At 44.0% G+C, this 27,675-nt stretch overlaps 1 protein-coding gene across 1 annotated transcript in view; it reads right to left on the reverse strand.

The window, feature by feature from the left end:
- RASSF4 (Ras association domain family member 4) overlaps window positions 1–27,675 on the reverse strand; it is a 436,165-nt gene that overhangs the window by 208,478 nt on the left and 200,012 nt on the right. The window contains exon 4 of the mRNA XM_082268429.1: window positions 4,743–4,818. Coding sequence (XP_082124555.1) covers window positions 4,743–4,818 — 76 coding nt within the window. The remainder of the gene's footprint in view (window positions 1–4,742; window positions 4,819–27,675) is intronic.

Consider the following 27,675-nt stretch of genomic DNA (forward strand, 5'->3'; position numbering starts at 1 on the left):
ATGTGCCCCCCCTCCCCCAGCACAGCTATACTGTATATGTTCCCCTCCTCCCCCAGCACAGCTATACTGAATATGTGCCCCCCCCTCCCCCAGCACAGCTATACTGTATATGTGCCCCCCCCCCCCAGCACAGCTATACTATATATGTGCCCCCCTTCCCCCAGCACAGCTATACTGTATATATGCCCCCCCTTCCCCCAGCACAGCTATACTGTATATATGCCCCCCTTCCCCCAGCACAGCTATACTGTATATGTGCCCCCCTTCCCCCAGCACAGCTATACTGTATATGTGCCCCCCTTCCCCCAGTACAGCTATACTGTATATGTGCCCCCCCTCCCTTCCCCCAGCACAGCTATACTGTATATGTGCCCCCCCTCACTTCCCCCAGCACAGCTATACTGTATATGTGCCCCCCCCCTTACCCCAGCACAGCTATACTGTATATGTGCCCCCCTCCCCCCAGCACAGCTATACTGTATATATGCCCCCCCTTCCCCCAGCACAGCTATACTGTATATATGCCCCCCCTTCCCCCAGCACAGCTATACTGTATATGTGCCCCCCCCCTTACCCCAGCACAGCTATACTGTATATGTGCCCCCCTCCCCCCAGCACAGCTATACTGTATATATGCCCCCCCTTCCCCCAGCACAGCTATACTGTATATATGCCCCCCCTTCCCCCAGCACAGCTATACTGTATATATGCCCCCCCTCCCTCAGCACAGCTATACTATATATGTGCCCCCCTTCCCCCAGCACAGCTATACTGTATATGTGCCCCCCTTCCCCCAGAACAGCTATACTGTATATGTGCCCCCCTCCCCCCAGCACAGCTATACTGTATATGTGCCCCCCTCCCCCCAGCACAGCTATACTGTATATGTGCCCCCCTCCCCCCAGCACAGCTATACTGTATATGTTCCCCTCCTCCCCCAGCACAGCTATACTGTATATGTGCCCCCCCCCAGCACAGCTATACTGTATATGTGCCCCCCTTCCCCCAGCACAGCTATACTGTATATATGCCCCCCCTTCCCCCAGCACAGCTATACTGTATATGTGCCCCCCTCCCCCAGCACAGCTATACTGTATATGTGCCCCCCTCCCCCCAGCACAGCTATACTGTATATGTGCCCCCACCTCCCCCAGCACAGCTATACTGTATATGTGCCCCCCCCCAGCACAGCTATACTATATATGTGCCCCCCTTCCCCCAGCACAGCTATACTGTATATATGCCCCCCCTTCCCCCAGCACAGCTATACTGTATATGTGCCCCCCTTCCCCCAGCACAGCTATACTGTATATGTGCCCCCCTTCCCCCAGCACAGCTATACTGTATATGTGCCCCCCTCCCCCCAGCACAGCTATACTGTATATGTGCCCCCCTCCCCCCAGCACAGCTATACTGTATATGTGTCCCCCCTTCCCCCAGCACAGCTATACTGTATATGTGCCCCCCTTCCCCCAGCACAGCTATACTGTATATGTGCCCCCCTCCCCCCAGCACAGCTATACTGTATATGTGCCCCCTCCCCCCAGCACAGCTATACTGTATATGTGCCCCCTCCCCCCAGCACAGCTATACTCTATATGTGCCCCCCTCCCCCCAGCACAGCTATACTGTATATGTGCCCCCCCCCCTTCCCCCAGCACAGCTATACTGTATATGTGCCCCCCTCCCCCCAGAACAGCTATACTGTATATGTGCCCCCCTCCCCCCAGCACAGCTATACTGTATATGTGCCCCCCCTCCCTTCCCCCAGCACAGCTATACTGTATATGTGCCCCCCTCCCCCCAGCACAGCTATACTGTATATGTGCCCCCCTCCCCCCAGCACAGCTATACTGTATATGTGCCCCCCTCCCCCCAGCACAGCTATACTGTATATGTGCCCCCCTCCCCCCAGCACAGCTATACTGTATATGTGCCCCCCCTTCCCCCAGCACAGCTATACTGTATATGTGCCCCCCTTCCCCCAGCACAGCTATACTGTATATGTCCCCCCTCCCCCCAGCACAGCTATACTGTATATGTCCCCCCTCCCCCCAGCACAGCTATACTGTATATGTGCCCCCCTCCCCCCAGCACAGCTATACTGTATATGTGCCCCCCTCCCCCCAGCACAGCTATACGGTATATGTGCCCCCCTTCTCCCAGCACAGCTATACTGTATATGTGCCCCCCCTTCTCCCAGCACAGCTATACTGTATATGTGCCCCCCTCCCTCAGCACAGCTATACTATATATGTGCCACCCTTCCCCCAGCACAGCTATACTGTATATGTGCCCCCCCCTTACCCCAGCACAGCTATACTGTATATGTGCCCCCTCCCCCCAGCACAGCTATACTCTATATGTGCCCCCCTCCCCCCAGCACAGCTATACTGTATATGTGCCCCCCCTTCCCCCAGCACAGCTATACTGTATATGTGCCCCCCTCCCCCAGAACAGCTATACTGTATATGTGCCCCCCTCCCCCCAGCACAGCTATACTGTATATGTGCCCCCCTTCCCCCAGCACAGCTATACTGTATATGTGCCCCCCCCTTCCCCCAGCACAGCTATACTGTATCTGTGCCCCCCTCCCCCCAGCACAGCTATACGGTATATGTGCCCCCCTTCTCCCAGCACAGCTATATTGTATATGTGCCCCCCCTTCTCCCAGCACAGCTATACTGTATATGTGCCCCCCTCCCTCAGCACAGCTATACTATATATGTGCCCCCCTTCCCCCAGCACAGCTATACTGTATATGTGCCCCCCCCTTACCCCAGCACAGCTATACTGTATATGTGCCCCCCTCCCCCCAGCACAGCTATACTGTATATGTGCCCCCTTCCCCCCAGCACAGCTATACTGTATATGTGCCCCCCTTCCCCCAGCACAGCTATACTGTATATGTGCCCCCCTCCCCCCAGCACAGCTATACTGTATATGTGCCCCCCCTTCCCCCCAGCACAGCTATACGGTATATGTGCCCCCTTCCCCCCAGCATAGCTATACTGTATATGTGCCCCCCTTCCCCCAGCACAGCTATACTGTATATGTGCCCCCCCTTCCCCCAGCACAGCTATACTGTATATGTGCCCCCCCTCCCCCCAGCACAGCTATACTGTATATGTGTCCCCCTTCCCCCAGCACAGCTATACTGTATATGTGCCCCCCTTCCCCCAGCACAGCTATACGGTATATGTGCCCCCCCTTCTCCCAGCACAGCTATACTGTATATGTGCCCCCTCCCTTCTCCCAGCACAGCTACACTGTATATGTGCCCCCCTTCCCCCAGCACAGCTATACTGTATATGTGCCCCCCCCTCCCCCCAGAACAGCTATACTGTATATGTGCCCCCCTCCCCCAGCACAGCTATACTGTATATGTGCCCCCCTCCCCCCAGCACAGCTATACTGTATATGTGCCCCCCTCCCCCCAGAACAGCTATACTGTATATGTGCCCCCCTCCCCCCAGCACTGCTATACTGTATATGTGCCCCCCCTCCCCCCAGAACAGCTATACTTTATATGTGCCCCCCTTCCCCCAGCACAGCTGTGCTGTATATGTGCACCTCCCCCCCTGGTGTGAATTATTTCTTCATTTTCTCATGAATTAGGATGTACAATGCATCCTTACTGATAAGAGTACATTGGGTAGGAACCCATGATCAGCTCCTCCCATCCTGTATATGCCCACTGGCTACACAGGAACAGTGCCCCTCCCTAAAAGTGATGTCACTAGCTTTCAGTAGCCACACCCACTTGCTGCTCTTGGACTCAGCAGGAAGAGGAATTGAAGTCACGTGACAGTACTGAATACTGCAAAATAAAGGAAGAAAAACTGGGATTTTTTCATTTTGAAACATAAGGCTGAACTCTGCTCACATTAATGATTACAGGGGAGAATTTAAGGTATTGGGCTGGACTTTCGCTTTAAATTATTTTCAAGGCGCCATTACACAGTGACTCCCTCCTTCTCTGCAGGCCAAACACAACCAGCTGCTTTCACAAAATCTGAAAAATTCCTGTGCACAATACTGAAACTAGACAAGAATTTTGAAAAGATGATGAAACAGGAAAGCAAGAACAAACTAGGAAGCTAGCGGACAAACCAAAAAAAAAAGGAACTAGAAAAGAAAAGCCAAAAATAAACCAACAGCAACAGATGGAAACATGGATATGGAGGACAGGGTAGCAGACAGAATACTCCAGCAATCTAATATGCAATATCAAAATCCTACTGGCTGGGCTCCCTATCATGCAGTAAATTATCAAAGATGTAATTATACTTTACAGGGTTCCAGGTTATGACATACAAACAAGCAGCAGTGGACCTGTCCATTCTGTTAAGTAATTTACTTTTGTCTAGATGAAGTCCTGTATACCATAACACTGAAACTGGAATTGCCCTGTAAAGTGATGCCAACAGGAGGTGGTACTTTTGTGGTCTTACAGGAGGGAGGAAGTTTAGGGTGTATCGGTATGTGGTGAGGTTCATTATTACTAGGTAGGGATAAGAAGGTAATTTGAATAATTTATGCACTCTTCTGTTTATGCAGGTACTGTTATGGAGCTGAAGTGGAAGTATAGTGATTACTCTTTAAATCTTTTAGTAAATCAGTTTCTGAATGTGTTTCAAATATGTATTTACTTATTTGGCTGGGTTTGCCCTTTGATATGCCTGCTTATGTGTAATAATGTCTGGATAGCAGATAATCTAAAATATTTATGCTCGTCTTACCTCATGATGCCGTAGCTGGAAGTTTTTTCCTTCATGATAACAGTTGTAGGTTCTTAGAAGGGACAATAGCTCGGACCTGATTAAAAGAAATACAGGATGATTATCGCTAATTTGTTGCCAGTAATTGATCAGTTGCAAATGATTTCAGGTTACTGGGGTAAATATTAATACAGTAAAAATAAAAAATGTATTCCAACAGACCAAAGCACAAATATGTTAGCTATCCACCAATCTTATTAAAAACATTTTGCAAAGTTTTCAAAGTTTACACTATTTTTGTCTATACTAAATTTCATATCTCCTCGTATCTATAGCATACCTTTTTCAAGCTTTATAATATGTAAGAACCCTTAACCGCCTTAGCGGTAATCCCGAGCGTGACTCGGGGTTGATTTTTCATTGCAGGAGCGGTAACCCCGAGTCACGCTCGGGGTGGATTGCAGAGAGCGCAGCGGAGCTTCTCTTACCTTATCCTGGCGATCCAGCGATGATCTCTCATTGCTGCGACCGCCAGCCGAGAGTCCCGCCGCTCCTCCGTCCCTCCGTCGGTACGATCACTTCCTAGTTCCGTTCCCTGCAGCAGCAATGCTGCATGGGAGCGGAACTAGGGAGGGAAATTCAAAAAAAAAAAAAAAAACGTTACACAAAACACACTTTATATTATATTATATATATATATGCATATATATATATATATATATATATATATATATATATATATATATATATATATATATGCATATATATATATATATATATATATGCATGCATGCATATATATATATATATATATATATATATATATATATATATATATAATATGCACACACACACATATATATATATATATATATATATATATATATATATATAAAATTATATTATTGATTCAATTATAATTCATGCGTTATATATTATATATATATATATGTGTGTGTATATATATATATATATATATATATATACACACACACATATCTGTATATAATATATAATGCATGAATTATAATCTAATCAATAATATAATTTTATTATATATATTATATATTAAATAATAAAATAATATTATTGATTTGATTATAATTCATGCGTTTGTGTTTCAAATTTATCACATCTGGGATGTCTACTAGAGTCTTGTTTTGGTCAGGTTTAAGTCAGTAATTACTAAGAATTGTAGGCCTATAATACATAACGCCAAATTTCCATGAAAAGAATTGTACCGCTTTTGGTATGTAATTCCAGACATAATCATACCGCCAGGGAGGTTAAAGGGTAACTCCACTTTCGTGGGGGGAAAAAATAGCAAATAAAGAAAAAACAATATAGCGTATACAATTGCGACACAAATCATATTGTATTGCCTCGTTTCCACTGAGCGGTACATTTCGGTACATTTCAGTACGGTTCGGAACAGTACACCTTGATCAGGCTTGCGTTTCCACTGCCAACAGTACCCTTACATGATAGGCGTGGTGTAACCGGAAAGTAGAGATCGACGTCACTGGATAGGCATGGTGTATGCCGGAAAATAGAGAATTTTCACATGAAAAAGAAAGCTAAACAGCAAACAACAATGGAGGAAGTAATGCAGATTTTGTTCTTGCTTCTTGGCATGTGGCAGAAGTGACGATTCTCTGTCAACAAATTCATGTTCTGCAGAGTGTAGCTCCACCCTGTTGGTACAGTACGATTGTGCTTGGTACCCCAACGAAAGGGTCCCAAAAAAGTGGTACTGTACGGTTCAGAATTAGGGTTCCATTCACAACTTTTCACAATGGAAATGGCAAAAATGACGTACCGTACCGAACCGTACCGCTCAGTGGAAAGGAGGCATAATTTAATGTTATTGAATTACATTTCCATTTCAATCTGCAGCTGCTGTAATTTTCTGAAAATGCAATGCAATATGGCTACCTTGGTGTTCTGTACATAGAATGTGTACTGACCACACCCCAGAAACATCATTTCCTGCTTGTGTGATTTCCCAGTTTCCCCAGAAGACTGCCTAAGATACAAGTCAGATTTCTGGCATCCCCTGCAACAAAAATTTAATTTTTGGTGAGATACTCCCAATAGGAGCACATCTAAAGGTATGCAGGCCCAGCAGCTTCCCTTATTAGAGCCCTGCAGCTGCTACAGCTGGTAGATAATTATGAAATCACTCCCATTTGACCCGCTCAGCACAGAGACACAGAGGAACAAACAATGATTTCTTCAGAATAACAAAAGATAGGAATCTGCAACAAAATGTGTTAAAATCCTTGCAATGCACAGAGATCACCCAGATGGGAATGTTTTTTCTCAACAAAAATGGAGTTACACTTTAAATAATTTATGGGTTTCAGAGAACCGCTGCAAAATTTGTTATATCCAGATTTCGCAGTCTAATAGCATTATCAGGGTTGCAAATATAATAATATATAAAAGAATAAGAAATGTGACTTAGACCCCATTCACATAGGGGCAACGCTACTTGCTGGGGCGACCTCGGCGCGACATGCATGGACTTCATATCATTGAAGTCTATGCAGGTCGCCTCCAGGTCGCCCCGAAGTAGTACAGGACCCTTTTTCTAAGTCGGAGCGACTTGTGTCGCTCCTATTAGAACGGGTCCTGTGCTAATCTATGGCAGGCGACCCACCGCGACTTGTCAGGCGACCAAGTCGCCTGACAAGTCGCGCTAGTGTGAACCGGGTCTTATCTGGCATATTTGACATGCCCAGTGGATCTTTAACAACTTCAAAAACCGCAGGTAAAGTCAATATGTAATGTGTAAATGTGATGTACAGGAACTTCTGCTATTAAACTCTAATATCACAGAAAATTGTTTGATTCAAGGAGTTTAATGGCAACGGTTAGGGAGGTATTTGGTTAGGCAACCCAAAAGAGTGCCCTAAGTAAAGTCCAGAACCAAGAAAAGCAATAGGAGTGCCGGTGGTGGCAGACACCCTTTGTTCTTAAAAAGAAAAGAGCCCCATTTATACTGCTGTTCATTGGAAAGAAGATGCCTTACATTGCTAATCTGCATAGTGCCCAATTATACTGATAGACAGTAGGAAGAATGACCTGTCACATTGGAAAGAATGGTCTTTACCTGTTGATGAATGGGATTGGTATTTCCCTTACAGATGGCTGAAACTGCGGTCACTGGTTATTTATTTGAGATCCAAGAGTAGAGGCTCCACTGGTCCCTCACTGCTGGCTCCGCTGAGTGGTGCTGGTGCCAGAATTATTCCTGCTTGCTCTCCTAAGTGGTTCTGGTTCCACAACCATTCAGGCACTGTCAGGTTGGGATCAAACTGCCACTGTTCACTTCTCAAGAAACCCCTTGTAACTTCTTAAAGTACAACTAATGCCAAAACTGTTTTTTTTTTTTTTTAGTTTTGGATAGAGTGGAGAAGGATTAGAACGCCTGTCAGTTTCTATTGCTTTCTGTGACCCCATTAGGGAGATCCACTCTCTCCATTTGTCCTGTGTACCGTTAGCATTGAAAGTGAAAGTAAAAGAAAATCACAAATTTTGGGCTGTCCATAGAAAAGTAACAAAGGGTAAATATTTCAATGGGGACACTAATTTTGGTGACCTGGGGGTCTCCAAGGGATTTCCTTAATTTTCAGGGATTTCTTCTCACTTCCTGTTATGACTATGGTACAGGAAATGAAAGGAAATCTCCCCAATGGCACAAAGATGTCAAATAATCAACTGACAGGGGTTATAACCCAGAATCGTGGTGATTCTGCCCACGATCCGATACGCCAGTATGTGAACAGTGGCTGTTTTTGGGGGCCACTATGGCCCCTGTCATCACCCCAGGGCCACATGTAATGTTTAATACATTTAATGCTTAGAAAGGACTGTCAGAGATGGCAGACTAGAAGAAATAGTCAGAGACTATGGACATGCTACAGGTTTGAATGGAGAATAGAGACATGATACAGAAAACAGAGAGAGACTAGGACAATGTTACATGATTTTGGTAGAGATTACTGCCACTTTCCATCCACTCCCACTACTGACCACTGGGGTCTGAAGGCTGCATAAGTACCAAAGTGCTAATTAGAATGTCTACCTAGTGCCACTTTTTAATGTTGCGTAAGACCAACTTTTTTGTTTTGATCTTAATCTAGATGATATAGAACTGAAAAAAAAGCATGACTCCTGTTTCCTTTCACTTAAATCCTGCAGCTTTGTCTCAAACTCACAGGCTTTGATCTAGTGTTTCAGCTAATACTGCCCTTGAATGTTCCACAGGTGTGAGTCCACATCATGTGATTGTAGCTTATACTACTCACTTGGAACATCCCAGGTGCACCTATGGACAATTACCTAATCTATAAGGAAGCGCTCAGCACTATCAAAATACCTAAGCAAATAACACTTTTATTGTTCCTCATCCCAAGTGTTTTCTATGATTCTATACCCTAGATTAGTGTTGGTGAACCATGGCACCCCAGATGTTTTGGAACTACATTTCCCATGATGCTCATGCACTCTACAGTGTAGTTGAGCATCATGGGAAATGTAGTTCCAAAACATCTGGGATGCCAAGGTTCCCCATCACTGCCCTAGATCTTCCTCTTCTTGGGTCCCTCGCCGGAGCTTCAGGCCCTTTCCTCCTGCCGAGTATCCCCACAGTAAGCAGCTTGCTATGGAGGCACCTGAGCCGAGCCGCTGCTCTGCATGTCCATTCAGACACAGAGCCACGGCCTTGCCCCTCTCTATCCTCATTGGCTCACTGACTTTGATTGACAGCAGCGGGAGCCAATGGCGCCCGCTGCTGTGTTTTAGCAAATCAGGAGGGAGAGTCCAGGACAGCTGAGCTTCTTGTGCAACATCGCTGGGCTCAGGTAAGTATTAGGGGGGCTGAAGGGGAGGGGCTGCTGCACACAGAAGTTTATTCATCTTTATGCATAGAATGCATTAAGGTAAAAACCTTCTGCCTTTAACAGAAGAAACATTACATTACATTTACACCTATATATTCACATAATGGCTACTGTAAAGATTTAGCTCTCCCTTGTGAACTAAGTTGAAGATCACAAGAGTTCTAGCATTGGTGTAGAACCTTTAAATACGGTGAAGACCCCACCTTAAAGTGTTACTAAACCTTTAACAGTAAAATTCAGTTTGTATGCAGTAAAGCATGCTTGTTATATTCACTGTGGAACCTAAGTAGTTAATCCTCTGCTTTGTGAAAAAAGGTTGTTTGATCCCCTCTTCTCTGATCCTCCCTACCTTCCACTGTCCCCAATCCATTTCCTGACAGTACAGAGCCTTTGGAGTCACTCTGCACATGCTCAGTTTGGTGTATATTGCTAGAGTTTTTTTTATTTTTTCTTGGGAGGGTGCATGTGATCAGCACAGGGCCAATTAGCACTGTTCACACAGAGGGTCAAGGGTCCTACAGCCTCATAGGACAGTCAGAGTAGAATGAAAATTCCTCTTACAAGCTTTAATCCAGACACTGATAGATGTCAGAAGACTGCTATATACAGCTGAGAAATGGTATTTAGCAGTTTATATTTACTAAAATAATCGAATTTCCATGTTCTGTGTACTGTGGGAGACCAGATATAGTGAATGCAGGTTCCTGGGTTTGGTAACACTTTAAGCTGGAGTGTACTCATTCAAAATGTAATAAGAATATTGACTGTAATCATCCTAAGCTCTAATTGTTATTGTTTCTGTGCTCGTTAGGTTTTCCCTAGGTTTTGACTATAAGAAGAAACAATGGAATCAATTCACAAAATGTTATCTACCGCTTTAAGATCAGCAGTAAAATAGCTCATAGATTTTTAATTGTTGTTGAGGACTAGGGCTTCTTCCCCACAAACCCTGGCCCCGTGGTTGTTGGGGGGTGACTCAGATCCCACCCACCCATATGCATCCCAGCCTGGCCAGTGAAAGTCCGAGACTCGGAAGCTGGCAGCCCGAAGATGCCGCATCGCTGGAGCCAAGGTGAGTATAGTTCCGCTTTATCAACCTTTCTGGAAGGACAAGTCTATGTCTTCAGCTGATGTCTGTCTATATGCCTGTGTGTCGGCTATTGATTGTCATGCTGTGCCTCACTACTACTCAGCTTGTAGCTTGGCTTTATTAGTTTGCTGTCATCTGTAATCCCACAAACCAGCAGGCATGCTGGTACATGTAGTTCTATTGCTCTAGTATACAAGATTCTGCTGTTGTCTGTTATCCAACAACACATAAGTTCAAGACTGGTCATTCATCTGCTGTTGATTCACTCAGCTATACATCCACTCTCAGTCAAGCCATGCCATCATCTTTCCTATTTAAGTTGGGCTCCTTTCTTTAGGCATTGCCTAGTATTTGTAGCACAAGGCCAACCAGTGTCTCTGTGAAATTCTGAGTTTTGTTGTGTACCTAAGTTTATAAGTTTTCCCAAGTGAGACTGAGATTTTAAGTTCCTAAGTGTCCCTGTAGCCAGAACACCATATTCCCAGCGGCTTTCCTACTTTACTAGAGTCTCCAAGTGTGATCTCAGTACTTCTAGTGTTCCCAGTGTCACCCAGCCTTTTCCTCATTACCTCTCTGTGTGTTCCTCTCTGCAACCTGAATCCGATTGTCTTGAAGTGCCTTCCAGTGTGATCACAGTACTGACTATCCGTTCATGGTAGTAGCCTGTGCAGGCAAGTCAGAGGGCCACAACCTGTGAGTAATCCATTGCAAAACCCATCTCCACTTTCAGGAACTCTGTTAAAGTCAAGGCTGCTCCCTGGACTCCTCAACTCTCTTAAGGGCTCTCTACTTCACTGTAAATGTGGGTGCACTGGGTTCCCCCACCACTGCCAAAAGGTATCCTGCCTATCCAAGACTACTTCTGAATTCCAACCATGTATACAAATCTCCGTCACAGTCTCAGGTCTTTTGCAGACTCCATCAGGTTTTCTTCCAGAATGGTCCTGTATTTGGCTCCATCCATCTTCCCATCAATTTTAACCATCTTCCCTGTCCCTGCTGAAGAAAAGCAGGCCCAAACCATGATGCTGCCACCACCATGTTTGACAGTGGGGATGGTGTGTTCAGGGTGATAAGCTGTGTTGCTTTTACACCAAAGATAACGTTTTGCATTGTTGCTAAAAAGTTCCATTTTGGTTTCATCTGACCAGAGCACCTTCTTCCACATGTTTGGTGTGTCTCCCAGGTGGCTTGTGGCAAACTTTAAACAACACTTTTTATGGATATCTTTAAGAAATGGCTTTCTTCTTGCCACTGTTCCATAAAGGCCAAATTTATGCAGTATACAACTGATTGTTGTCCTATGGACAGAGTCTCCCACCTCAGCTGTAGATCTCTGCAGTTCATCCAGAATGATCATGGGCCTCTTGGCTGCATCTCTGATCAGTCTTCTCCTTGTATGAGCTGAAAGTTTAGAGGAACGGCCAGATCTTCGTAGATTTGCAGTGGTCTGATACTCCATCCATTTCAATATTATCGCTTGCACAGTGCTCCCTGGGATGTTTAAAGCTTGGGAAATCTTTTTGTATCCAAATCCGGCTTTAAACTTCTGCACAACAGTATCTCGGACCTGCCTGGTGTGTTCCTTGTTCTTCATGATGCTCTCTGCGCTTTAAACGGACCTCTGAGACCATCACAGTGCAGGTGCATTTATACGGAGACTTGATTACACACAGGTGGATTTTATTTATCATAATTAGTCATTTAGGTCAACATTGGATCATTCAGAGATCCTCACTGAACTTCTGGAGAGAGTTTGCTGCACTGAAAGTAAAGGGGCTAAATAATTTTGTACGCCCAATTTTTCAGTTTTTTATTTGTTAACAAAATTTGAAATATCCAATAAATTTCATTCCACTTCATGATTGTGTCCCACTTGTTGATTCTTCACAAAAAATTACAGTTTTATATCTTTATGTTTGAAGCCTGAAATGTGGCAAAAGGTCGCAAAGTTCAAGGGGGCCGAATACTTTCGCAATGCACTGTAGCTAATAACACCCTCTGGGACATTTGTGCATCTCCATTTTACTTGTAAATCCTCTCACTAATATTTGCGTGTGAGACAAGAATCCCTGTGCTGCAAGTGACTTCTGCTAGTACTTCTGCCTTCTTGAGGGTCCAGCACTTTGAAACTCCCCCTTCATTAGGAATAGGGATGGGCTCGGGCGTGTTTGGATCAAGCCTGCCAGGAAGCCAGTACAGCTTGTGTATGTGAATATAAACAAAATCCGGACAGCGCACAATTGAAGTCTATAGTTATATGAAAGGAATCGCATGCAGCAATCCGAATATGGAATGAATAAAATCGATTTATTAATAGTTAAAATGTGGAAAGCTGGTTACTATACAGGCTCAGATGGCAGGTCAGGACATTGATGTTAATCCCTCATAGTAATCAGACCTGGATCGGAACTTATACCTCTAGGTGACACACAAGGTGAATGTGGGATAGTTCCTTGGTTTCTTGGTATACTCTAAGTAATGTGTAGAGTTTGTAGCTGCTGGCGCTTGTACCGGCCGAAGTACAGGCGCCGGACCAGCAGCACTTCCGGGAATGACATCACAAGATATGACCAGGCCAAAACAGGAACCGGCGTGGACCACAAGCTATCTCTGTTACCGTGACTAGATATTTCGCGCTCCTGCACTTTGTCAAGTCAACCCAGGTCGTTCCTAGTGTGTCACCTAGAGGTATAAGTTCTGATCCAGGTCTGATTACTATGAGGGATTAACATCAACGTCCTGACCTGCCATCTGAGCCTGTATAGTAACCAGCTGTACACATTTTAACTATTAATAAATTGATTTTATTCATTCCATATTCGGAATGCTGCATGCGATTCCTTTCATATAACTATAGACTTCAATTGTACGCTGTCCAGATTTTGTTTATATTCATCTGCATGTATATCCTGTGCTTAGGACTGGCAGCACTTGGAGAAGTCGTTTACACATAGATTGTGATCACCTGGGGTCATTGTGCTTTCTATGGGTCTGACTGCAAGCGCCTGGACCTTTATTGTATATAACTTCAGCTTGTGTATGTGCAGCTGCTGGTCGGGAAATGCCTCACTGCCTATGATTGGCAGTGTGCAGTGACGGCTTCCTGGCAGGCTCCATCCGAACACGCCCAAGCCCATTGCTAATTAGGAACACTTTATGGTTGAGGATCCAAGATCACATTTTAGGACACGGTGATTCAAAAAATGATATCTTAAAAGAGAAGTATAGGGTTTGTTTAAAAAAAAAAAAAAACGTACTGTCCCCCGCTGCTTCTGTAAAGTATACAGTATATTGATTCAGAGCCTGGATTGGCTGAGTGACATCTTCCAACAGTGGGCTTTAGCCCACTGATGGCTCACAACAGGTCACAGGAGTCTAGAAGGAACTGCACTCTTGTGATCCAGAGAAGTACAGCCAAAAAAGCTTTGGTCATACTTTTCCTTTAACAATATTAGGTTATTATGGCTGGAATTTCCCTATTTTTCACAAATACTGATAACCATGATAATAACATGGTTATCAATAATTATAAGTATAATCAGATGATGTATTATGGACTTTTGCACTCTTCTCATGCAATACACAGTGCAGTATATACTATTTTTAAAGGGCTATTGCCGTATTCTTCAATACGGTTTGCGTTATGTGTGAACATATTGGGGGGATTTACTAAAACTGGTACGCACACACAGTCTGGTGCAGCTGTGCATTGTAACAGCTTCTAGATTTTATTGTTGACGCTTAATTGAACAAGCTGAAGTTGGAAGCTGATTGGTTACTATGCACAGCTGCACCAGATTCTATGTGCACCAGTTTTAGTAAATCTTTTAGTAAATATATAAATATTAAAAACATGTTTCCTGCAGACCTGATGGGCAGCCCAATGACCAACTGATGAAGTGCACATGGCTGGCTGGCTAACTGAAAATATTGCTGCTAGATGCAGGACAGCAGCTGAGCCTTTGTCAACCTGAAAAAGGAAGTGCTGTTGCTGGCAGGATCTTCAGGCAAGAAACATTACAGGTTCACAAACATTATTTTTTAAGGAAAACTGCATGCAGTGAGACATTGTGCCAAACGTACTAAAACATATATTTAGATAAAAAAAAAAGTTATAAAAAATACAAGACTGAGGGGTCATTGGCAGCATTCAAGCATTACAAAGAGTGTAATAAGAAATGTAAGGGCTAAATCAGGGTGGTTAAAATAGAACACAAGAGACATATAGCGGAAGAGAGTAAAAAGAACCCCAATAAATTATTTAAGTATATAAACAGTAAGAAAGCGAGGCAAGAACACATTGGCCCCATAAAAGACGACAAAGGAGATTTGGCCACAGAGGACAGGGAAAAGGCGGAAGTGTTAAATAATTTCTTCTCTTCAGTCTTCACAAAAGAATTGGGGGGCTACACTAACCCAGCTTGTAAGGCCAAACGAAATAACACACCTCAGGAAGTACCGCCATGGCTAACAGAAGATAGACTTAGAACTAAACTAGAGAAACTTAACATAAATAATTCACCGGGACCGGATGGCTTGCACTCGAGGGTTCTTAAAGAGCTCAGCCAGGTGATTGCCAGACCATTATTCTTGATCTTTAAGGATAGTTTACAGACGGGTATGGTGCCAGCTGATTGGAAAAAAGCCAACGTGGTACCAATATTTAAAAAAAGGGCCGAGATATATCCCGGGTAACTATAGGCCGATCAACCTAACATAGTCTAGTCTGCAAGATTTTGGAGGGGATGTTAAGGGACCACATACAAGACTTTAGTAATGAAAACGGTATTATTAGTAGTAATCAGCATGGATTCATGAAAAATCGTTCTTGCCAAACCAATCTATTAACCTTCTATGATGAAGTGAGCTGCCACCTAGATAAAGGTAAGCCTGTGGATGTGGTGTATCTGGACTTTGCAAAGGCCTTTGACACCGTTCCCCACAAACGCTTACTGTTCAAACTAAGGAAGGTAGGTATGGACCATAAGGTGAGTACCTGGATAGAGAACTGGCTCCAGGGGAGAGTGCAAAGGGTGGTGATTAACGGGGAGTACTCGGATTGGGCGGGTGTGGAAAGTGGGGTCCCCCAGGGTTCTGTCCTGGGGCCAATCCTGTTTAATTTATTCATAAATTATCTAGAGGAGGGGATATCTAGTACAATCTCAGTATTTGCGGATGATACTAAACTAAGCATGCCAATATCTTCTATGCAGGATGTGGAAACCTTCCAAGCGGACCTGAACAAAATAATGGGGTGGGCAACTACATGGCAGATGAGGTTTAATGTTGAAAAATGTAAAGTAATGCACTTGGGTGCCAGAAACCAGAAAGCAAGCTACTCACTAGGGGGGGAACCTCTGGGTGAGTCTAGGATGGAAAAGGACCTGGGGGTACTGTTAGACAATAGGCTTGGCAGTGGCATGCAATGCCAAGCCGCTGCAAGCAAAGCCAACAGAATACTGGGATGTATAAAAAAGAGGATTCACTCCAGAAATAAAGAGATTATTCTCCCTCTCTACAAGACTCTGGTCCGGCCACATCTGGAGTATGCTGTCCAGTTCTGGGCACCGGTCCTCGGGAAGGATTTGCTGGAACTGGAAAGAGTCCAGAGAAGGGCAACAAAAATAATTAGGGGAATGGAGGACATCAGCTATGAGGAAAGACTACAAGCACTGAACTTGTTCTCTCTGGAGAAGAGACGATTGAGGGGGGATATGATATCAATGTACAAATACTGTACTGGCGACCCTAGCATAAGGAACAAACTATTCAGAGAAAAGGAAAACAATAAGGCACGTGGCCACTCACTAAAACTAGAGGAAAGGCGGTTTAACCTTAAAATAAGTAGGGGGTTCTTAACTGTAAGAGCAGTAAGGATGTGGAATTCTCTTCCGCAAACAGTCGTATCAGCAGGGAGCATCGATAGTTTCAAAAAACTATTAGATGGGCACCTTAAAGACCACAACATACAGGGGTATACAATGTTCGGTTAACAGCAAACACACACACACATCATAGGTTGAACTGGATGGACTGATGTCTTTTTTCAACCTCACAAACTATGTAACTATGTAATATAAGGTTATTTTGTGTTGCAATTTATTTAACAATTTCACTGCAAAAAATGTACAATACCAAAAAACATAAAATAACAACGAGACAGTACTGTCTCCTTAATAGACTGGAGCTCCCATACCATCTGCACTTCAATATTCCCAATATGTCTCTGTATCATTATAGGTGCAGCCCTCATTTTCATATATATGCAACGGAACCTAATATACAGTGGGTACGGAAAGTATTCAGACCCCCTTAAATTTTTCACTCTTTGTTATATTGCAGCCATTTGCTAAAATCATTTAAGTTCATTCTTCTTCCTCGTGAATGTACACATAGCACCCCATACTGACAGAAAAACACAGAATTGTTGACATTGTTGCAAATTTATTAAAAAAGAAAAACTGAAATATCACATGGTCCTAAGTATTCAGACCCTTTGCTGTGACACTCATATATTTAACTCAGGTGCTTTCCATTTCTTCTGATCATCCTTGAGATGGTTCTACACCTTCATTTGAGTCCAGCTGTGTTTGATTATACTGATTGGACTTGATTAGGAAAGCCACACACCTGTCTATATAAGACCTTCCAGATCACAATGCATGTCAGAGCAAATGAGAATCATGAGGTCAAAGGAACTGCCTGAAGAGCTCAGAGACAGAATTGTGGCAAGGCACAGATCTGGCCAAGGTTACAAAAAGATTTCTGCTGCACTTAAGGTTCCTAAGAGCACAGTGGCCTCCATAATCCTCAAATGGAAGACGTTTGGGACGACCAGAACCCTTCCTAGAGCTATCGGGGGAGAAGAGCCTTGGTGAGAGAAGTAAAGAAGAACCCAACGATCACTGTGGCTGAGCTCCAGAGATGCAGTCAGGAGATGGGAGAAAGTTGTAGAAAGTCAACCATCACTGCAGCCCTCCACCAGTCGGGGCTTTATGGCAGAGTGGCCCGACGGAAGCCTCTCCTCAGTGTAAGACACATGAAAGCCCGCATGGAGTTTGCTAAAAAAACACCTGAAGGACTCCAAGATGGTGAGAAATAAGATTCTCTGGTCTGATGAGACCAAAATAGAACTTTTTGGCCTTAATTCTAAGCGGTATGTGTGGAGAAAACCAGGCACTGCTCATCACCTGTCCAATAAAGTCCCAACAGTGAAGCATGGTGGTGGCAGCATCATGCTGTGGGGGTGTTTTTCAGCTGCAGGGACAGGACGACTGGTTGCAATCGAGGGAAAGATGAATGCGGCCAAGTACAGGGATATCCTGGACAAAAACCTTCTCCAGAGTGCTCTGGACCTCAGACTGGGCCGAAGGTTTACCTTCCAACAAGACAATGACCCTAAGCACACAGCTAAAATAACGAAGGAGTGGCTTCACAACAACTCCGTGACTGTTCTTGAATGGCCCAGCCAGAGCCCTGACTTAAACCCAATTGAGCATCTCTGGAGAGACCTAAAAATGGCTGTCCACCAACGTTTACCATCCAACCTGACAGAACTGGAGAGGATCTGCAAGGAGGAATGGCAGAGGATCCCCAAATCCAGTTGTGAAAGACTTGTTGCATCTTTCCCAAAAAGACTCCTGGCTGTATTAGATCAAAAGGGGGCTTCTACTAAATTCTGAGCAAAGGGTCTGAATACTTAGGACCATGTGATATTTCAGTTTTTCTTTTTTAATAAATCTGCAACAATGTCAACAATTCTGTGTTTTTCTGTCAGTATGGGGTGCCATGTGTACATTCATGAGGAAGAAGAATGAACTTAAATGATTTTAGCAAATGGCTGCAATATAACAAAGAGTGAAAAATTTAAAGGGGTCTGAATACTTTCCGTACCCACTGTAAGTCCTAACAAACAAAACAAAATAGTGTCCATGCAGTTTTTAAATTGCTTGCAATATATTCTTATTTCATCAATAAAGTGCCATGCTTTTAAAGTACCCTCTAGTGCATTATTTGTCTTTGATGTCCCACAAAACATGTGTCACCACCACCAACAATACAGAGAACCCACCAGAGGCCCATGACCCCTCATTTGGAGTGGGTCATAATGCGTTTTATTCCCTCAGGGAGTCACTCATCCATGCACTGGACCAGATATTCACTCTCTAATTCTTAAACCAGAAAAAAAAAAGAAGAGCTTCAATAGGGTAAATACACCACAATAAAACGACAGGCTTAACCGCTTACATTGTATAGTGCAAACATCCTTGCACCCGGCATTATATGTTCTTTGTAAATATTGTAATCCCCACTTCACTGAACCATGCAAGAGGGACGTGTACCCGATCAATGCAGGCTTCCCACCACTTCCGAGTATCTTGGGCGGCTTGACATCACTTCCTGTCACTCCGCCTTCACGTACATTTAATCGTGATGACATCTTCAGGAGGCACTACCTAGGTAGTTGTGTTAAAAAAACAATTATTGCAGAACTGTAGTGATACCCAAGTGATACCTAGGAAGCGCCTCCTGAAGACATCATCATGACAAAACGTATGTTGAGGCAGAGCAACAGGAAGTGACTACAAGCCGCATTAACTGCTTATGTGGATGGTTATGTATGTGGATGGTGCATTAGCATTTATTTGCACCACAATTTTATTTATTTGCACTTTCATTGGCTGAAGTATCTTTTTATCTCTGTTTAATCACCATAACTTCCCCACTCGTTCCACTGGGGCTTTCTGTTCTTGAACCAGATACCGATACACTTGCTGTAGCATGGGGTGTACACTCCTAGTTGAAGTGTCATGCTCTGGAGACAAGAGGAGTGATTAGTTTCGACAGGGTGAGTATTTGTTCCCACTTAAGAGGAAACTCTTGTTGGCCTCAGGTGGGTGTGGGCTCACAACAGCTAATGTATCAAATTTCTCTGATTGCCCAGCCATGGAGGAGTCACAGGTCAACTTGATCGGCTGGTACCCATTATAAGGGAAACTCTGAGTTCAAAGACCCCAAATCTTTAGCTCTCCCAACTTCTGTAGGGTTAGGTGTTTGACATAAAAGTCCTGGTATAGCGGGGTCACCTGTGCCCCTGTATTTAGTAGAGCCTTTGTAAAATGCCTTCTTCTTGGGCTGGCGTGATGAAAGAAGGTTCTACTAACTTGTCAGGATAGTTGCTTGGAGATGGTTCAGCAGTCTGTATTTGTACTTTTTTCCTGACCCATATCTGGAGTGTCAAGGGCTTTGTTGAAGTTCTGGGAGAATGGTTTGCATTGTCTTTACGTGACCATCTACCTAAGGTCAAGGAGAGTGAATTGGACAGGGGCCCTCTGTGAGATTTTGGACCTTTTCTTTTGTTTCCTAGTGTCTTAGAATTTAGAGTGAGCTGTTGTAGGTGAGCACCTGGTTGGCTTCCTCATTGGGGACCTCTGAAGTTTTCCCACCAGTTTTCCAGAAAGCAGCTTCTGTAACATTTCTAGGACTTCTTCAGCAAAATCAGGTGGAGCTCTTACCCTTGGGTATTGTGCTCTGAAAAGCCTAGTTTCTCCACAACTTTAACATTTCTTTCCAGAAGTAAGTTTGGCATGTCTAATTCAGCTTCCCCTGATGCCTTCCCTCCTAAAGCTAAGGCAACCGTTGCACATCAGTAAGAGATTTCTGCAATCCTGCTTGAGTGTGTTCTGAGAAAGTTTCAGCCATCTGAGCTATAGTATAAATACAGTACATAAGTGGTCCATAAAGTGAACTTGGTGTTGAGTTATTCACTTTAAAATCATCCCAGAGGACAAGGGGAACTCTTTATGTCTAGAGGAAAAGAGATTTTATCTCCAAATTCAGAAAGGTTTCTTCACAGTAAGAGCTGTGAAAATATGGAATAGACTCCCTCCAGAGGTGGTTCTGGCCAGCTCAGTAGATTGCTATTAAAAAGGCCTGAATTCTTTCATAAATAAACATAATATAATATGGATAGACTTATGTCTTTTTTTGAACCAAACTAACTATGTAACTTGAAGACTGGGTGCTCTCCACTCTCAAGTTTTCTGTTGAACCTGAACTGGAGTCGAGTGTATAGTGACCCCTTGTCTGTGCCCCTTGGAAGTGTTAGATTTTTGGGTGTTGGACTCTGGTCTCTTGTCCGGAGTTTGAGAATTATTGGGTCTAAAGACTGTTCACTTTTCAGAACCTGGGCCAATAAGGCTCTGCTCTCAGCCGCAGCTTACATTACACTCGTCAGGACAACTTGATGAAGAAATTTGTCTAGACATATGACAAAGACTGACAACTGCTCCCCTTTTCACTGATATGAATGCCTAAAGAAGCAAGATAGGTCTGTATAGTTCTACACTCTTACATAAGTTTCTCGTAGGGCTGTGCAGCCTGGTTTGTCTTGCTTTAGGTTTCTGATGATGTCAGCAGTGGGTGGTGTGGAACATAGGCTCTCAAATACTCGCTGTCTCTTGATGATGTCAACTACTTCCCTTTTCTCTATTGCCTAAATAGCTTGGTCTACCCAGGTGCTGAAGTCATCTTCAACCCCCCCCCCCCCCCCAAAAAAAAAAACATTTTTTACTTACTGCTTTAAACGTTTGCCGACCGCCGCAAGTACATATACTGCGGCGGTCAGCCCCGGCCAGGCAAAGTGACATATCGGTACGTCACTAGCCTGTCACTAGCTTGTGAGCCAATAGCGGGCGAGCACGCGCCCCCGGAGGCGCGCTCCCGCCCCGGCTCTTTCCCTAACAAGTCCGTGCGTGTGACCGGCGGACATCGGGTCACTCGCAATCGTCCGCCGTGAACGGAGAAAGGCAGGCGGCTAATGTAAACAAAGCTGCCTGTCATTCTTCCCTGTGTAAAAATGGAGATGATACGGTTCTACTATGTATTGTAACAGGAAGTCAGCTAAATCTGGGAATGTAGTCACAGGAAGGAGATACATTTCTACCTGATTTAGAAAGTCCATTAATTAATTTAGGGTGTTGGCTACAGAGCTAGCCAGCAGGAAGTTGAAAGGCCTTCACCTGTTCAGAATGAGGGAGTTAAGGCTCTATAATTTGTTCAGAGAAATTCCTATTGTTTGCTGCCTCCAGAAGCTGTGTCCTGAAGCCATGTGGGCTGGGAGCAGGAGGACAGTCAGCGTGTGCCTCCCGACAGGATGTGTGGGCCTGGGAGAAGACCCCCCGGAGTGATGTGTGCCCGGGACGGTAACCAAGGGTGAATACGTCTCAAAGGTGAGAAGACGAACTGTTGATGTGAAAGAAACAAAGGACTGTGTTCCCCTGTGAAGATATTATAAAAGGACTATTGAGTGTCCGCTGGAGGACAAGGAAGTCTGCCCGACGGTAGGTTGGAGACAGACACCTAGGCAGGTTCCAGTTGTGAGAAGGTAGCCGCCCACAGAGGCAAGGATTTATTTTCTGTTTTATTTTATTTTGGATGTTTTGCTGCATACAGCCTGGTGAAGAAAACACCATTAGAATAAACCATAAACCTGTTGTTTGCAAGCACTTTTGGGCTATTTCTCTGTGAAAACGCACTCCCCAAGGAGTCATCCACGCCTACCACCGAGCTAATCCCTCACATATGGTGGAGGATGCGGGCAGAAGCGAAGATCCCTGCAAGGAAGTGCAAATGTTTGATGAACTTTGTCTGGTGCATGAGATTGCACAATCTATGTGTGCAGGAGAGAAGATCCTGACAGAAAAAAAAAAAAAAAAAAAGTGTTTTAAAGAGACAGGGGTCTCAAAATTTTTTGATGAACTTTGTTGTGTCTGGTGCAAGTGACTGCACAAACTGTGTGCGCAGGAAAAGAGATCCTGCAAGAGAGAGAAAAACTACATGTGTTGAAGAGACAGTGGTCTGAAAATTGTTTGCTGGACTGTGAAAAATTTGTTTGTGGAGTTATTGAAGATGGGGCGGTCCAAACGCCTGAAAAATGCAAAGATAGATGAAATGAGAGACCGGATTCTATGGATGGAGGGGATGTTGCCGTCTGAACCAGCCCCATCCATGCCTAAAGAGAGTCTACTAAAGAGGAAGGTTGTTTTCCCTAGCAACACTGATGAAACTGCTATGGAGACGCAGTGTGCTCAGATGAAAAGTAAACTCAAAATGGAGGAGATGTTGAAACATCTGATTATATCAAATGCAGCTCAACAGCAAGCAAATGCAGCTCAACAGCAGGCAAATGCGGATTTTCAGCAGAGCTTTGCAGCTCAACAAAAGGCTCATCAAGAGAGCATGGCAGGCTGGAAACAGAGACGCCAGCAGCCAATGGAGGCCATCGGTTTGGAGGAAACCGAGTATGTGTGCAGGGCTGAGTTGGATGCCTTGCAACGGAAAATGGAAGAAAAGGAACAAGCCTTGGAATTGCTTAAAATGGAGCATAGAAACTTGCAGGAAATGAATGAACTACTCAAGTCTCATGTGTTACAGTGGGAAGAATCCACTGCTCTTCTTTTGGTCGAGTTGCAAAAATGTCAAGACACTATAAAGGAGAAAGATACCATCCTCATGGAAAAGGAAATTGAAATTCAGACTTTGCAGAAGCAAAGTATGGCTGATATGTTGGAGTTGCGTAATCAGCTGGAAAAAAGTCTTCAGTCTTTGGGAGCTACAAAAATAGACCTGCAGGAGTCGCAGGAACAGAATGTTGCTCTGGAAGCGACATTGTCTCTCAGCGACAAAGAGAAAAGTGAAAGAGAGGCTAAATTACTGAGTACTGTGTATGAGCTCACTACTTTAAGCAATGTGGTAGATGAATGGCGTGCGGACTGTGAAAGTTGGAAAGGGGAAGCCCAACGTGTCCAGCAGCAGTTAAAGGAGAAAGAAGCCTGTGTGGCAGAATTACATTCTTATTCCCAGATGCTAGCCAATGAGGTGAAGGCTCTTATGCAGGGAAAAGGAGATTGTGAACATAAGAGGGAAAAAGTAGAGGCACAGCTTCTGGAATCGCAAGTCAAGGTGTCAGAAGGTGACCGATTGTGTGCTAAGCTGTCAGAGAAGGCAAACCGACTGCAGGTTGAGTTGGACAATGTTACAAATCAGCTTTCTCAAGCAGACAGCAAATCTAGAGAAATTGCGGAAGATTTTTCTATCTTGGAATCGCAGCTGCAAGACACGCAGGAACTCTTACAGGAAGAGAGGTGTCAAAGGCTGAGTTTTAGCACAAAGCTCAAACAAATGGAAGATGAGAAAAATGGCTTCCTGGAACAATTAAAAGAGGAGGCGGAAGCAAAGAAAAACCTATCAGAGCAAGTCGCAACATTGCAAGCTCAGATAGCGGATATGAAAAAACGCATGGAAGAAAGCGTTGCTTCATTACAGTGTGTTGAAGATGTGAAAAAGAAGTTTGATCAGATGCTTGGTGAAGAGAAGACTGTGTCTGCAAAATATGCAGAAGAACGCGACCGCGCAGAAGCGGAGGCGCGTGATAACGAGAGCAAAGCCCTGTTCTTGGCTCGCTCTTTGGAGGAAGCTCTAGAGTCCAAGGCTGAACTAGAAAGAGTTAACAAGCAGCTATGTACAGAGATGGAACATGTGGTCAGCTACAAGGATGAGGTTGAGAAAAGCGTTCAGGAGCTAGAAAAGTCTAAACGAGCCTTAGAACAGCAAGTAGAAGAGATGAAGATTCCGTTGCAGGAACTGGAAGAGGAATTCCAGGCAACAGAGGATCTGTCCCAAAGAGGGGATAGTGTGCCTGATGCAGTTTTTAAAAGGATCAGTGTTTTGGGGTCTGTCCTGAGTGAGCCTCAGAAATGTGATGACACGTGGCTTGAATCACCCCTTTGGAATAAACCGTTCCTTCAAAAACTTCAAGCATTGGAAAATGTATCATTAGAGCTTCAGCAAACAAAGGAGCTGAGTAAGAAATGTGGTGATTTCTCAGTTCAGGCTGAAAACCTAGTGGAGAAAACTAAGGCTGTTGGTGAAAACGTGAAGCAAATGAATAAGTGCCTTTCAGGGAGTGTTTCCAAAATGGAACTGGTGAAAGACGGGTGGCAGAAGTTTGATCGTGATCTTGAGATGCATTCCATGTGGAATTCAGATAGAGAAAAAGAACTAGGTGACCTTGAGCGGTCAAATAGTTCAGCAGAAAGTGCATTGAAGAAACCTGTAAAAGAATGTGTTGCAGTTCCATGCTTCTTCACTGATGCAGAGAGGAGGTCTATAATGGATACCACCCAGATCGCTGGGTTCAACTGTGTTGTTGCCTTTGACCCCTATGTTGGTGGAAGGAAAGTTGATGATGTTCTGGTTGGCTACTTCTGTGAAGAGTTTGGCAAGAAATATAAACTGAATATCAAATCAAGTAGTAGGCCTTTACTGCGACTCGCTCAGGAGGGCGAAAAGTTTAAGAAGTTGATGAGTGCAAATGCTTCAGATCTGCCTATGAATATGAAATGTTTGAATGATATTGATATCTCTGGGAAAAGGAACAGGGGTCACTTTGAAGAAATGTGTGACAGCCTGTTGTCTCAATTGGAAAATCCTCTGCACAGCATCTTAGAGCAAGCAAAGCTCAAGAAGGAAGATCATTCCCTTTTACAACAAAAAGTCAATGATTGTGTACAGCTGTATGGAGAGGCAACTCAAGTCACAGAGGGATGTCAAGAGTCCCTACTTGGAACAAAGCTTAGTGAAGCAAAGGTTCTCAAAGTTTTGTGGAAAACATTTATGGATTGCAGAGAGAGGCGTCTTAAGAATGTTGAAGACATTAAGACTAGCCCAATTGAGTTGCCTATGGATCACGGTCCTCCATGGTGGATTGGACAGACGGTTATGAGGGACAAGCTGTCTGACATTTATGAGAAAGCTGTCAAGGAAGATGACAGAAACGAGAAGGAGCGAAATGATGCCAAAAATGCAGTTGAAGAATGTGTATATGAGATGAGAGACAAACTGTGTGGCATTTATGAGAAATCCGTCAATGAAGATGACAAAACAGTTTCATCCGGAAGCTTGAGGATAATAGGAGGCTTATCAGTGAGTCAGCAGTGCTTGACACATGCGTGCCTGGAAATCTGTGTCCCAACCCTAGGGTTGAAACAAGAGGGGGGGGTATGTAACAGGAAGTCAGCTAAATCTGGGAATGTAGTCACAGGAAGGAGATACATTTCTACCTGATTTAGAAAGTCCATTAATTAATTTAGGGTGTTGGCTACAGAGCTAGCCAGCAGGAAGTTGAAAGGCCTTCACCTGTTCAGAATGAGGGAGTTAAGGCTCTATAATTTGTTCAGAGAAATTCCTATTGTTTGCTGCCTCCAGAAGCTGTGTCCTGAAGCCATGTGGGCTGGGAGCAGGAGGACAGTCAGCGTGTGCCTCCCGACAGGATGTGTGGGCCTGGGAGAAGACCCCCCGGAGTGATGTGTGCCCGGGACGGTAACCAAGGGTGAATACGTCTCAAAGGTGAGAAGACGAACTGTTGATGTGAAAGAAACAAAGGACTGTGTTCCCCTGTGAAGATATTATAAAAGGACTATTGAGTGTCCGCTGGAGGACAAGGAAGTCTGCCCGACGGTAGGTTGGAGACAGACACCTAGGCAGGTTCCAGTTGTGAGAAGGTAGCCGCCCACAGAGGCAAGGATTTATTTTCTGTTTTATTTTATTTTGGATGTTTTGCTGCATACAGCCTGGTGAAGAAAACACCATTAGAATAAACCATAAACCTGTTGTTTGCAAGCACTTTTGGGCTATTTCTCTGTGAAAACGCACTCCCCAAGGAGTCATCCACGCCTACCACCGAGCTAATCCCTCACAGTATCTATGATCTCTGTTCTTACACCAGTAGCCATGTCCAATCACAGTTAGAAACACGCCCCTAGGGACACACTTAAACCCTCCTTCCCCAATAAAGTTAACCCCTTCCCTCCCAGTGTCATTTTTACAGTAACAGTGCATATGTATAGCACTGATTACTGTACTAATGTCACTGGTACCCCCAAAAGTGTCAAAAATGTCAGTCAAGGGTCCGATCTGTCCGCCGCAATGTCGCAGTCCCGCAAAAAAAAATAAAAAATCGCACATCACCGCCATTACTCGTTAAAAAAAACAACAACAAAAATGACAAAAATCTTTCCCTTAGTAAACGCAATAACTTTTGCGCAAACCAACCAAAATACGCTTATTGTGATTTTTTTTTACCAAGCATATGTAGCAGAAAACTAATTGGCCAAAAATGTTAAAAAATTTTGATTTTTAAATTTTTTTGGGGGGAATTTCATATAAAAATTTTTTTAAAAATATTGTTATTTTTGCAAAATTGTTGCTCTTTTTTTGTTTATAGCGCATGATCAAAAAATCACACAGGTGATCAAATACCACCATAAGAAAGTTCTGTTTGTGGGGAAAAAAAGGATGTCAAATTCGTTTAGGTACAGCGTTGCACGACCGCACAATGGTCCATTAAATTCACGCAGTGCCGAATCGCAAAATAAGCCTTGGTCAGGAAGGGGGTAAAATCTTCCGGGGCTTAAGTGGTTAAAACATATTCAATAAAAAAATATTGAAAAAATGAAATTTCTTCATAAATTTAGGCCAATATGTATTATGCTACGTTTTTGGTAAAAAAAAATTCCAATTACTTTACATTGATTGTTGATGCTATACCGTTCGCATAAACCAAACGGTATATATTTATATAATTTTTTTTTCTTAAATTTGCAATGGGCGGTGATCAGCGACCTTTAGCAGGACTGCAATATTGCAGCGGACAATCTGACGCTGACACTTGACACTTAGTGGGAACCAGTGATACTAATACTGTTATCGGTGCTAAAAATATGCACTGTCATTGCACTAATGACACTGGCTTGGAAGGGGTTAAACATCTAGGGTGATCGAAAGGGTAACTGTTTGCCTAGCCAGTGCTTTTGTGTACTGTGTTAGGTGCTTTTACTAGGGGAAGTAATGGATTTTTTTCCCTGTCAGAGCGGAAATTTGCCTGGTTTACCTA

The sequence above is a fragment of the Pelophylax lessonae genome (assembly GCF_965119305.1).
Source record: "Pelophylax lessonae genome assembly, chromosome: 9".
NCBI lineage: Eukaryota > Metazoa > Chordata > Amphibia > Anura > Ranidae > Pelophylax > Pelophylax lessonae.